The sequence below is a fragment of the Uranotaenia lowii genome, chromosome 1 (assembly GCF_029784155.1).
Source record: "Uranotaenia lowii strain MFRU-FL chromosome 1, ASM2978415v1, whole genome shotgun sequence".
NCBI classification, from domain to species: Eukaryota; Metazoa; Arthropoda; class Insecta; order Diptera; family Culicidae; genus Uranotaenia; species Uranotaenia lowii.
The window spans coordinates 83,048,753-83,063,021 of NC_073691.1; the positions used below are offsets into that span (position 1 = coordinate 83,048,753).

At 45.3% G+C, this 14,269-nt stretch overlaps 2 protein-coding genes across 2 annotated transcripts in view; one reads left to right on the top strand and one right to left on the bottom strand.

The window, feature by feature from the left end:
• LOC129743620 (probable serine/threonine-protein kinase yakA) overlaps window positions 1-14,269 on the bottom strand; it is a 643,036-nt gene that overhangs the window by 129,442 nt on the left and 499,325 nt on the right. The window lies entirely within an intron of this gene.
• On the top strand, window positions 4,345-8,898 carry LOC129737567 (uncharacterized protein K02A2.6-like). The gene has a single exon (XM_055728727.1). It carries the CDS (start codon window positions 4,345-4,347, stop codon window positions 8,896-8,898), a length of 4,554 nt encoding a protein of 1,517 aa, XP_055584702.1.

The window sequence follows — 14,269 nt, forward strand, 5'->3', positions numbered from 1 at the left end:
TTTGTTGCTGCAGGAAATTGTTGCAGAACTGGAGAAGTAACGAAAGCAGAACCAGAAAAAAAACATTCCTTCGAGGCACTCTTTGAACAGCTAATAAAATTGAAAAAAATATAATCAACTGCGAAATCTGAGCCGAACAAGTTGCTGATGTAGACGCAGCTGCCAATGCATGTTGAATTTTAATTTGAGCGATTATTTACGAGCAAGTGGGTTTGTTTGATTTCGTGGAAACTGATGAACAGCTTTGTGAAATTAGGTTTTATTTGTGTTACTGAAAAATAACTTTTAGACCATCTCTACCTTCACATGCTACTAATAATCCCACAACAATGTAACAACGAACAGGCAAGTTGGCGTACGAAATTGTTTGTCTCCGCTTGTTTTACGGCAGCAGGGTGGCGTAAACAAATCCATTACTCCATTTCCAACTAAAACGACAACAATCGTCAACTCCGGTATTAAACTGTGTCAAAAGGTCAGCATCGCGTGAGCTCGAAAGCAATGACGATGACGACGACGCGTCACCCATATTGGACTGACATGGCATTCCCAATCGGGAAAAACAATGCACGGAAGTAAATCCACCTGATATCAAACAAAGCTGAAAAAAAAAGGAATAAAAAACCCAAACCGTTTGAAATTGAAACCGACACTCAGCTGAACAATATTTTCCATTCGATCCATCATATTTTGATGGGGATGAGTGTGAGGACGACCGTTCCATCAATCCAACTTCGATCCGGTTGAACTTTGTTGGACAGAGATAGGAAAAAACGGGTTAAAATTTCGCAACAGGGACACCATCAATATCAATATTGAAATTTAGGTTGGGTATTTTTCAAGTGACAAAAAAATTATCAATTTAAGGCGCATTTCAAATAAAAGATGATTTTTTTTAGATAGAAATGGTACTTTATTACATGTCATTGATATCTGAAAATTTAATTTGAAAAAGGTGTCGAAAATTACTTTCATGTATGTTCATAGAGGAAATGTAGCTGAAAGTCTGCGTCGCGACGCGTCGTTGTCAGGGAGCTTCATTTATCCTAGGCAAATGCGTCGAGAAAACTGTAGGTGTTGACATCACTTTTGTTATGGTAACTATGTTTACGAAGAAAATACTTTAACCTTGCAACGTTTGTTTTTCATTACTTCTCTTTACACCACATTGAGTGCCACCCTCCCTAGCTATCGATATCTTGAGACCAAGATAGCCGCTCAGTTTTGCTACGCATTGTAAATCTGGAGCTCTTTCGCTCTACTTTCACGCTCCCTTATTTTTTTTTATTTTTTTTGGGCGACGAACGTGTTGAAGGCGATTGGATCTGCTGGATAACTCGAAAACTAAAACTGGTAGAGACATTTTGGGAATCTAAACCCTGAAAAAGCGTATTTGATCTAGTGAGATCATCACGAATCGAGTCAACAGATAAGTGGGTAGTTTTGATGATCACTCCAGATCAAAAACCACCGGCTAAAACTCGAAAAACTAACTGTTTGATCAGCAGTACAAAAGTGACGCTTGTTCAGCTGCCAGTGGGCTCACCCAACATAGAAGATCCTGCATAGTGGGTCTCGAGAATACGTCCGATGCGTGAGAAGTATTCGATTAGTGTATTTTTCTTCAAAGAACGAAATTTTATATATATTCAAAGAGTTATAATTCAAAATCAGTGGTACATTTTTTGAAAATATGATGGCAAGCATCTCACATATGATAGCAGCACCAATTAAAGCAGCAGAATTTTCTTTATCGGCTCCAGCAAAACTTCAAGACCAGTCGGAAAAAATTTTGGAAGTACGTAAAAATCAGCGGAAAGAAACAGGGCTACCGTCCCATATGTTTCCGGACAACAACACAGCTGCTTCCGACCACAAAATTTGTGAGCTGTTCGCCGGGAAATTCTCAAGCGTTTTTACCACCGAGGGCATTTCTTCAGAGCAACTAGCCAGGGCTGTCCGGAATGTTTTACCTCTAGGTTCATCTTTGAATGGATTCCTAATTGAAGATGCAGCCATCTTGAAAACGACAGCAAAGTTGAAAAATTCTACCTCTACGGGCCCGGACGGTATACCAGCAACTTTTTTGAAGCGTTTTATGCCACTTTTGCTGACTCCCATCAATTTTTTTTTTCAATCATCGCTGAACAACGCAATTTTTACCTCACTGTGGAAGGAAGCTCATATGTTTCCAGTCCATAAAAAAGGGGACAAGAGAGATGTTAGCAACTACCGTGGGATATCGGCTCTATGCGCGATATCCAAACTCTTTGAACTGGTCGTTATGGGTCCTGTTTTCTCGTTTTGCAAGCCTCACATTTCCAACGATCCACAACTACCAACTTACAGAGCTTCACATCTTTCGTTCAAGACTGCTTTGCCAGGAAGATCCAAACTGACGCCATTTACACTGATCTCTCAGCTGCGTTCGACAAGGTGAACCATGATTTTGGTATCGCAAAGCTCGAGAGCTTAAGATTCTGTGGATGTCTACAGGATTGGTTCCGGAGGTACAAATCTAACGGGATGGAAACTATCCGTTCGAACTGGTAAATCCTTTTCCAGGCAATTCCCTGCCCACTCAGGAGTACCCCAAGAAAGCCATTTAGGACCGATAATTTTCGTTATCTACTTCAATGACGCACTCTCGCTCCTTGAAGGCACAAAACTTGCTTATGTTGATGACCTGAAACTTTTTCACGCCATAAACAACCAAGACGACATCGACTTTTCACAGCCGCAATTTTCCGTATTTGCTCACTGGTGCGACATTAACTGCCTGCCGTTGAACCGCAGAAAATGCTCGGTTATATCATTTTCCCGTAAGCGGCACACTCTTCGCGCGGAGTACATCCTTGGAAGCGAAACCATCACCCGAGTAGAACACATCAACGATCTAGGAGTTATCCTCGATCAACGGCTGGAGTTCAAGACTCACACGAACTATGTTGTTGACAAAGCTTCTAGAAACCTTGGATTCCTGTTTCGCATGACCAAAGACTTCAAAGACGTGTACTGCCTTAAAAGTCTTTATTGCTGTATAGTTCGTTCCATTCTCGAGTAGGCATCAGCTGTCTGGTGCCCCGTCTATCAAAACGGAGCTGAACGAATCGAGCCTATCCGGCGGCGCTTCCTGCGCTATGCCCTACGTCACTTGAATTAGCACGATCCGTTTCGTCTGCCAAGATCGTTGCCGCCTCATAGACTTGGATACCCTTCAAGTTCGTAGGAGCGCTACTTGAGCTCTGGGAGAGCTAAGCAAGCCTTGGTCGAGTGCGGTCGTGTATTTTTCGCTCGTACATTTTTTTCCGTTTAAGTTTCCGGGAAAATTAAAATTTAAATATTAAATTGGTCGTTGAAATGAAAGCTAGTGTACTCGGTAGATTTTCGTCTGGGCGCAGAGTTATAAGCAAGAAATTTTTATTTCAAATCTACGGTCGGGCTCGAGATTTGTGTAAAAACATCAACGGACCACATGTTGATCCTAATGATAACTTAATAAAATAATGAGTTAAAAACTAGTTAAATCTACAAAGTTCTCGAAACCATTAAAATTTTTCTTCGGAAAGTAGTCCTTGAAGCGTCGAAGTCGAAGTACTCGGCGAAGCGGTTGAAAGTTCTCAAAATCCCAATAAGAGCGCTGTTGGCTCCGTAGTTATATAGCCGGATGGGAACATAGAGCTGTAGATTTTGGTTCCTTAATCCTCGGGGTCGCACACTGAGAGGAATGGCCTCCAGCAGCATGGGAGCGTCAATCCTCGACGCAAGGAGATCCGCTACGACTAGAGCACGTGCAGCGTTACGACGAATTTGAAGCGTGTCTAAATCAATTAGGCGGCAACGGTTTTCGTAACTGGGTAAACGAAACGGATCTAACGAGTTCAAGTGTCGCAGGGCATAACGTATGAAACGCCGCTGGATAGCCTCTATTCGTTCAGCTCCGTTCTGGTAAAATGGGCACCAAACTGCAGATGCATATTCAAGCGTTGAGCGAACTATGCTGCAATACAAACTGTTGGGGCCATGAACAGTCCTACTATGGATCTACTTCGCACTGGGCTCCCTGGTGACACCTGACAGTTATCATCAGTGGAGACAGCACACAGTGAAAGAAAGAAGAAGAGATTTTGACATTCACTTTTATTTCCCGTCGCGACACACTCTGTAACGTGTTTTTATACTAAAGTTTTAATATATATGTAATTCCCAGTTTAACCCCGTATTTATGTTCCGTCTACCAATATCACGGTCACCTTATCTCGGGACATAACAGTGGCGACGAGTTAATCGGTTGTGCGCGAGAGCGAACGAAAAATTCCCGGTCCAAGTAAGAAAAGGCGAAGAATGGAAGACGATCATATGAGCTCCCCACCATCCGGAGGGAGAATTCCGTCGATTCCCGTTAACGCCAACGGCCAAGTTGGCAGTAATTCGGATTATGCACACAGGCAGCATCCCGTGCAACAGCAGCAGCACGGAAATCCGATCATTCGCCCGTCCTTGCTTCCATCACACGTTCCGGGAACCCAACCTCACTTTCATCAGCAGCAGCAACAACAACAATTCCCGCAGTACCAAACTGATCCGATGCTTCTGCAGATTCTGCAGCAGATGCAACAGTTTATAATGCATCAACAGGAACGTCATTCTGCAAACCTGCCTCAGGATCATGGTCCTCCGTTAGCACCTAATCCGGAGCAAATATTAGAATCACTAAGCACGAATATTAATGAATTCCGCTATGACCCGGAAAGTGGGGTAACGTTCGGTGCTTGGTATTCGCGTTATGATAGTTTGTTTTCGGAAGATGCAGCTCGTCTTAATGATGATGCTAAAGTGCGGTTGTTGTTACGTAAACTCGGTCCAGCTGAGCATGAGCGTTACTTAAATTTTATCCTGCCAGCTGTTCCGAAAGAAATTAAGTTTGCCGATACAGTGTCCAAACTAAAGAGTTTGTTCGGAACGGTGGAGTCACTAATCTGCCGCCGTTACCGGTGTTTGCAAGTGACAAAGCAGCCTTCGGAAGATTATAAGGCTTACGCTTGTCGCTTAAATCGGCTATGTGTTGAATTCGAGTTGGGGAAACTAAGCGAAGACGAATTCAAGTGTTTAATGTTCGTGTGTGGGTTGAAGTCGGATAGTGACGGGGAAATCCGCACTCGTTTATTAAGCCGCATAGAAGATAACAGTTTAGTGAAGTTGGAGCAAATCTCTACCGAGTGTCAGAAATTGATGTCGATCAAGCACGACACCGCGATGATTGCCACCCCGTCAGTGTCAGCAAGGGTGGTGCATCGTAAACAAACTTTTAGCAAGTGGTCTGAGAAGCACAAGAAAAACAACCCGGAAGGAGAAGTGAATAGAAATAGTTACAAAAACCAAAACAAAAACAATAAAAGTGGACCATTTTCTCCTTGCTGGTGTTGTGGTGCTATGCACTATGCGAAAGATTGCACATACCGCAACCATCGGTGCAAAGTTTGCGGTGGGTTTGGACACAAAGACGGTTATTGTGCAAGTGCTAAAAAGACTACAAGTGAAAATAAAAGAAAACCGCAATCGGCTGCAACGAAATCAGTGCAAGTTAAAAGTGTTAAACAAGAAAGGAAATATGTAACAGTGCAACTATTGGGAACTCCAGTGAAGCTGCAGTTAGATACGGCGTCGGATATAAGCGTCATTTCCAAGAAAACCTGGGTGAAAATCGGAAGGCCTATGACTTCGCCGGCATTAGTAAAGGCATCCACAGCATCTGGACAGCCTCTCAAACTTCAGGCTGAATGCACTTGTGACATTTCAATCAATGGAGTGTGTCGCAGTGCCAGGTTTTTCATTGTGAAGCAACCATTACACCTAATGGGAATTGACCTCATCAACCTGTTCAACCTGTGGTCAATTCCGATGAATCAATTCTGCAATCAACTCACATCGTCCGGTGATGTCGGAAGTGCCATCAAGGCCGCATTTCCGGAAGTTTTCTCGGACACTCCTGGGCTGTGTACGAAAGCGAAGGTTAAGTTGACTCTCAGAGATGGACAGTCACCTGTGTTTCGCCCCAAAAGACCTGTTGCTTACGCGATGTACAGTGCAGTGGATGAAGAGCTTGATCGACTGGAGCACGCCAACATCATCACACCAGTCGAGTACTCGGCATGGGCCGCACCGATCGTGGTTGTCCGCAAAGCCAGTGGTGCCATCAGAATTTGTGGAGATTACTCTACAGGTCTGAACAACGCTCTCCAAGCTAACCAGTACCCTTTGCCTCTTCCGCAGGACATATTCGCCAAGCTTTCGAATTGTGTGATCTTCAGCAAGTTGGATTTGTCCGACGCATTCCTGCAAGTCGAAGTTGATGAATCTTCCCGAGAGTTGTTAACCATCAATACTCATCGGGGGCTATATCGCTACAATCGACTATCGCCGGGGGTGAAAGCAGCACCTGGCGCCTTCCAGCAGCTAGTCGATACCATCCTGGCTGGCCTTAAAAACACTTTGGGGTACTTGGACGACGTTTTGATCGGCGGATCAAACGAGGAGGAGCACAACCGTAATCTTACAGCAGCCTTGAAACGTTTTCAAGAGTACGGTTTCACCATCAAAGCCGAAAAGTGTTCCTTTGGTTCGCAGCAGATAAAGTATCTGGGGCACCTGATCGACAGACACGGGTTGCGCCCGGATCCAGCAAAAATCGACGTTATCCGCAACCTTCCGCCTCCTACAGATGTGACCGGTGTTCGATCCTTCCTAGGAGCGATCAATTATTATGGCCGTTTTGTTCCAGCCATGCGAACACTGCGTTACCCACTGGATGAGCTGCTGAAAGGCAACAAGCAGTTCAACTGGTCAACCGAGTGTCAAAAAGCGTTCGACCAGTTCAAGACAATTCTGGCATCTGATCTTCTGTTGACACACTACAGCCCGGATTTGCCGATCGTTGTTTCGGCAGATGCTTCATCGGTTGGTGTCGGTGCTACGATAAGCCACAAGTTTCCGGACGGTTCGGTGAAGGTCATTCAACACGCATCTAGGGCTCTCACTGCAGCCGAACAAGCATATGGGCAACCCGACCGTGAAAGTTTAGCGCTTGTTTTCGCCTGCACAAAATTTCACAAAATGCTGTACGGTAGAAGTTTCACCCTTCAAACAGATCACGCTCCTCTGTTACGCATCTTCGGATCCAAGAAGGGGATACCCACCTACACTGCCAACCGCTTGCAACGATGGGCGTTGCAGCTACTGCTGTACAATTTCCAAATCGAGTATATCAGCACAGACAAATTTGGAAATGCCGATGTGTTGTCGCGGTTAATTAACAACCACATCAAGCCCGACGAAGACTATATTATTGCCAGTGTCAACCTAGAAGAGGATTTAGGATCAGTAGCACTCAACTCCGCTAAACAAGTCCCTCTTAATTTCAAGGCAGTTCAAGGTGCTACTCAGACCGATCCGATCCTTGGTGAAGTTTTCCGTTTCATCCAAAATGGTTGGCCGAAGTCTCGAAAAGTGATTCCCGATCAAGAGGTTCAACGTTTCTTCGACCGCCAAGATTCCTTGTCCATCGTCCAAGGATGTATTATGTTCGCTGAGCGTATTGCAGTACCGTCCAAATTCCGGAACCAATGCCTTCAACAGATGCACAAAGGCCATCCCGGAATCCAGCGCATGAAGGCAATAGCGCGAAGTTTTGTGTATTGGCCATCTTTGGATGCAGACATCGTCAAGTTTGTTAGCTCCTGTAGACCGTGCGCTATGGTAGCCAAAAGCCCACCGCTTTCACCACCACAGCCGTGGCCCAAGCCGGAGAAACCGTGGCAGCGTGTGCATGTTGATTATGCGGGGCCTATAGAAGGAGACTATTTTTTGTTGCTCGTTGACTCTTTTTCGAAGTGGGTGGAAATATACAAAACCAGTCGCACCACATCAGCGGCTACCATCGGCATTCTACGTGGCATTTTTGCTCGCTTCGGAATGCCAATAACCCTGGTCAGCGATAACGGTTCGCAATTCACCAGTACCGAATTTGCAACCTTTTGTGTAGAAAACGCTATTGAGCATTTAACCACAGCACCCTATCACCCACAATCAAACGGGCAAGTTGAGCGTTTTGTAGACACTTTTAAACGCTCCTTGCGAAAAATTAGAGAAGGGAAGGGAACGATCCAAGAAGCTCTAGATACATTTTTATTAACGTACCGAACAACTCCTAATCCTGTTACCGGTAGATCACCAGCGGATTTAATTTTTGGACGACCAATCCGCACTTGTTTAGAGCTACTTCGACCACCGCCGAGGCCAAACGTTGAAGAAAGACATTCGGAAGGCAACATGAGATTCTTCAAACAGCATGACACAGTGTACGTTCAAATTCATTCCAACAACACTTGGAGATGGGCAGACGGAGTTGTACTTGAGCGTGTTGGCCGAGCCATGTACAATATTTGGATCGAAGATTCCCGAATGTGCCGAGCACACGTGAACCAAATGAGAAGCCGATCGATCACACCAGATGTACCAGTGAGTTCGAGTAACCATGTACTACCGTTGGACATACTTTTGAAGGAGCATAATTTGTGTCTACCGTCCGCTTCACCCAAAACGAATTCACCATCTATGGTTTGTGGTTCGCCGAATGTTTCGAATCCTGGTGCACCTTCCCATCATTCTACACCTGTGCAAACGTCGCATCCCGAAGAGAAAGTAGTATCGTCTCGTAACGATGCTTCTGCGCTGTCAGCATCAGTACCATCGTCGTTGTCTCCGCCCTCAATCACCACTACAAGGAACTCGTCCGGTTTCCGGACGGCAACAGAAAATCTATCAGCTGTGCAACAGCCACGCCGATCTTCGCGGGTTCGAAGAGCGCCGCAGTGGTTCGATCCGTACCAGATATATTAAGAGGGGAGATGTTGGGGCCATGAACAGTCCTACTATGGATCTACTTCGCACTGGGCTCCCTGGTGACACCTGACAGTTATCATCAGTGGAGACAGCACACAGTGAAAGAAAGAAGAAGAGATTTTGACATTCACTTTTATTTCCCGTCGCGACACACTCTGTAACGTGTTTTTATACTAAAGTTTTAATATATATGTAATTCCCAGTTTAACCCCGTATTTATGTTCCGTCTACCAATATCACGGTCACCTTATTTCGGGACATAACACAAACTTTTTAGGCAGTACACATCTTTAAACTCCTTTGTTACGCGAAATAAGAAGCCAAGACTTCTAGACGCTTTATCGACGATGTAATTCGTATGAGTCTTAAACTCCAGCCGGTGGTCTAGGATAACTCCCAGATCGTTGATGTAGTCCACCCGGGCGATGATTTCGTTCCCAAGAGTGTACTCTGCGTGAAGAGGGTTCCGCTTGCGAGAAAAAGAAATGACAGCACATTTGCTGAGGTTCAGAGGCAAGCAGTTGGTGTCACACCAGTGAGCGAACGTGTTGAACTGCCTTTGCAAGAGATCGATATCGTCTTGGCCATTGATGGTGTGGAAAAGTTTGAGGTCGTCGGCATACGCAAGTTTTGGGCCGTCCAATATAGTGAGAACATCGTTAAAATAGATGACAAAAATTATCGGTCCCAAGTGGCTTCCCTGGGGCACACCTGAACAAGCAGAGAATTGTCTTGAAAAGTAATTTCCAGTTTGCACACATAACCTTCGTCCTGTTAAATAACTTCGAAACCAGTCCAGTAGGGAACCACAGAATCCTAAGCGTTCGAGTTTAGCAATAGCAATATCGTGATTTACTTTATCGAAAGCAGCAGACAGATCAGTATAGATTGCGTCGGTTTGTGACTTCATGGTGAAGCTATCTTGCACGAACGATGCAAAAGTCAGCAAATTTGTTGTCGTGGATCGTTTCGGCAGAAATCCGTGCTGATCATTGGAAATGTATTGTTTTGAGGACGAGAAAATCGGATCCAGAACAACCAATTCGAACAGTTTGGCTATCGAACAAAGAGCTGATATTCCGCGGTAGTTGTTCACATCTTTCTTATTTCCCTTTTTGTGAACAGGGAACATGTAAGCTTCTTTCCAGAGCGAGGGAAAGGTTGCGAAGTCCAGCGAAGCTCGAAAAATATGTCTGATGGGAGTCAGCAAGTGTTGCATGAAACGTTTCAAGAAGATAGCTGGTATCCCGTCCGGACCCGTAGATGATGAATTTTTAAGCTTTGCTGTCGCCCTTAAAATGGCTGCGTCATCGAAGGCAATACCGTTTAAGGAAGAGTCTAGAGGTGTGATATTTCCTACAGCCATATCCAGTTGCTCTGAGGAAATGGACCCAGTTGTGAAAACGCTAGAAAATTTCTCAGCAAAGAGGTTGCATATTTCAAGATCGGTGTTCAAAAACATTTGAGATGGAAGCCCAGATTCTTTCCGCTGATTTTTAACGTACTTCCAGAAAGATCTCGGGTTGGTCTTAAAATTACGCTGTAGTCGGTGGAGATAGTTCTGGTAGCAGCGCCTACTACTTTTTTTGTACGCCGTGTTCAGCTTGCGGTATTCTTCCTTTGTGCAGAAGGATTTGTGCTTGCTGAAGTTTCGAAGAGCACGGTTTTTTGCCGTCTTCAGTTGTCGCAGTTGATTAGTGACCCAGGGAGCTCGAGGGTTGGAGGGTAAGCTACGTTTCGGAACATGGCGGTCAATTATATAATTCAGTATATTTGAAAAAGTCGCAGCGGCTGCATCGGGATTAGACATATCGAGCTCGTTCTCCCATTCGATAGAATCCAGGACAAGTGAGATAGCTTCGTAGTCGACGTTTTTGAAGTCCTGGTAGAAGGGAGCGGTTTCCTCTATAGGAGCGTTAACTCTAGTGACATCGAGTGAGACCACTAAAGCTGGGTGATGGGAAACAACTTTAACAAGAGGAGCAGGAGCTAAATCAATAGTCGGATTCCTGAAGCCTTCGTTTATGAAGCAGAGGTCTAGCATACGGCCGTTTTCGTTTTCAAAGCTGTTGATCTGGCGAAGAGTCGCGGTGCTCAAAGAGTCCAGGAAGATGTTGGAAGGAGTCGAGAAATAGGAGCGCATAGGATCTGGGAACAAAAAGCCGCCATCGGAAGGACACCATTTCAAGCCAGGCATGTTGAAATCACCGATGACAAGTATGTGATCTTCGGGAGAGCAGATTGAGCTTACTTTGGATAGGCACCGCGAGAAAGACTCAGCTACAAGCGGGTCACAAGAGCGATCAGGAGGCACGTACACTACGCATAAGTACAATTTCCGATCAACGAGATCAATGAGGGCCCAAAGAAGCTCCAAATCGTCCCAGGAACTGTCTTCGATGAGTTGAGCCGGGAGTCTAGAGTTGACAGCAAGTAAAACTCCGCCTGCAGTTGACTTTTTGCTGTTCAGGGGGTTTCGATCGCAACGGAACACTGCATAATCTGGGCCGATGATTTGACTGGATAAGGTGCGGTCATTTAGCCATGTTTCTGTAAAGGCGATGAAAAATGGTAGACGCAAGTCTCCCATTTTCCAGGATGCCTACATGTTTTGGCCATGTTGATGTAAGAAGAAGAAGAAGAAGTAGGAGCGCTACTCGAGCTCTGGTTGTGGCTGACCTGCTGACATCGAGAATAGACTCTCCCACGCTGCTGGAGGCTGTCGCTCTCAGTGTACGACCCCAAGAATTAAGAAACCAGCATTTGCAGCTCTACGTTCCCATTCGTCTGAACAACTATGGGGCCAACAGCGCTTTTGTCGGAATTTAAAAAACTGTTAATCGTTTTTCTGCGCATTTCGACTTTGATGTTTCGAGAAATGTGTTCCGAACGAAAATATTAGACGTGTCCAGAACTGTGTCGAGTTGATTTTAATTTTGATAAGTTATTAGGAATTAATTTATCGTTTGGATCAACATGTGATCCGTTGATTTTTTATACATAATACAAATAAACAAATCCCTCTGGGAAGATGTTCCACCATCCTGTATTCCTTTGCGCATCTTTTTCCGAAGCATTGCCAATAGCCCCGTACGATGTGGGAGTCGAGGACATCGAGCCAGTAGCGAACGAGGAATTTGTGGCCATCGCAAACAAACTTGAGGTCAATAAGGCCTCAAGTCTGGACGGGGTCCCAGATTCAGTGGTTACCGTGGCGGTACAGGTCATTCCAGATATTTAGAGAGTGTATCAACGAGGGATCTTTCCCCAACCTATGAAAAACTGCGAAGCTGGTAAAGCTAACCGGGAGAAGTCGCAGGGCATTCGTCATCCTACAGACCTATTTGTCTGCTGGATACTAGATACTAGAGAGGATAATCTTCAACTGTCGGGTTTCGAAAAGGGAGATCCACAGTGAACGCCCTCCGAATCGTGATAGAGTACGCGAATCGATAGAGTAACGATCGATGTTAGAAATGTCTTCAACAGCGCTAGCTGAGAAGTTATTGTCAAAGCGCTCCTCTGGATCCGTGTTTCCAATACCCTCTGCAGGTAATTAGGAATCTATTTTGAAAATCGTGGCTCGACCCATGAAACCGAAACCATGTTACGATCTACAGCCTTAACAGCGGATTTTACACAGGGATCCATACCTGGACCTGTGCTCTGGAATGCCATGTATGGTGTGGTTTAATCGCTGAAGCTAACAGCAGGTGCGAAGATATTAAGTCGGATTTGCAGACGACATCGTGCTCCTGATCACCACGGGGCATCTGAATGGAAATTCAGATAGCCCAAAATACAACAGGAATACTACTCGTGAACAACAACAGTTGGTAACCACAGGTGGTGCGAGCCACCGCGTCCCCCCAGTTTGCTACTCTGGTTCCATGGGTACAATGGGAAGACTCATGATATACTCCGTGTATACCCTCTACTCCCTAAACTCCACCTGGGGCCGCAGACCTGGTTCCCACCTCTAACTGTTTAGTACACTATGCTTCAATAGTGTGAGGTCTATTCGCGCTAATGCGCTCCAAGGCAATACTCATTAACGAGACCACTTTCAGCAAAACCTCTCATCCTTACGACTCAATGCCTGAACTCTCCTCTAACGACTTGATAACCGATATCTCCTCGCAATGACTCGAGATTCCCACACAAACCTCTCCTCTTCGCGACAAGAGGCCTGATCTCTCCTCTAACGACTTGAGATCCGACCCCTCCTCGCATCGACTCCAGGTTTACCTCTCCTCTGCACGATTCAAGGCCAGATCTCTCCTCTAACGACTTGAAATCTGACCTCTCCTCGTAATGACTCGAGGTGACTACTTGTACCCCTTCTTTTGTTGAAAAGGGGCCTGAAACAAACAACAACAGTGTTGTGCCGCACATGTAGAGTACTGTTGGACTGTTGGAGGACACACCACATCTTCGAAGAAGCAGCTGAATTCCATAGGAGTAGTGGTGGACAATCGCTTAAGTTTTCGAGCGCATGTTGTGATAGTGCGTCGAAAGTCATCGACTCATTGACGTGGAAAACGCCGAACTGTCTTGATCCAAAGAGTAACAAGAGACGTCTACTTGCGAGCGTTGCACTGTTCTAGAGGTAGAGCGTAACAGAAATTACGGAGTGAACATCGGCTGAAGGCCTTGCGAGTTTGCTGTGCAAACAGAACCATCTGAGCATGATTCTCATCGACATAACTCAGGCAGAGGATAAAGAGTGTTACGTAGCAAGACGAGTGCGTAAAGCTCAACGAGCAGCGTCAATGATCAAGTGGCAGGAGCAATGGGACGCATCCAACAACACAAGATAGACGCAAAGGCAAATCCCGCGACTTTCAGATTTTGTAAATCAGAAGTATAGAGACTTTTACCTTCATCGGTTTAAGCTCATCAGCTCACCATACTGCCAGGAATGTGTAGATATGGAGAAATCGGCTAGGCATGCAATCTTTGTGTGTCCCAGGCTCATGTCAAGGCGTAGGCAACTTCGAGCCTTGAACGCTGAGCTGTTGTGAGTGAAATGTGTCGCGACGAACTTTCATGGTGATATATGATCGACAAAATTTCGCAGATTATGTGCGATCTGACACTGATCAGGAGAGAGGATCAACAGACAGAATGCTCAAACTAGAGGAGCTTGAAGAGCTTGAGAAGGAACAAGGAAAAAGGGTGGATGCATAAGTGCAAGATCACAGCCTTCCTTCTTGATTTAGTATCATAGGGCGAAACCAAGAGGCTCATCAGGCATACAAAGCTAAAGGTGATTTTAGGCAGGGGGGCGAATCCACTCACGGCAGCAAAAACACCCGGTTGCTATGGTTTGAAGCGTTGGAAGTCAAATTTCCATCTTGTTAAAAAA

Coding starts and splice junctions, on each gene's coding strand:
- LOC129737567 (XM_055728727.1), top strand. CDS start 4,345: ATGGAAGACGATCATATGAGCTCCCCACCATCCGGAGGGAGAATTCCG.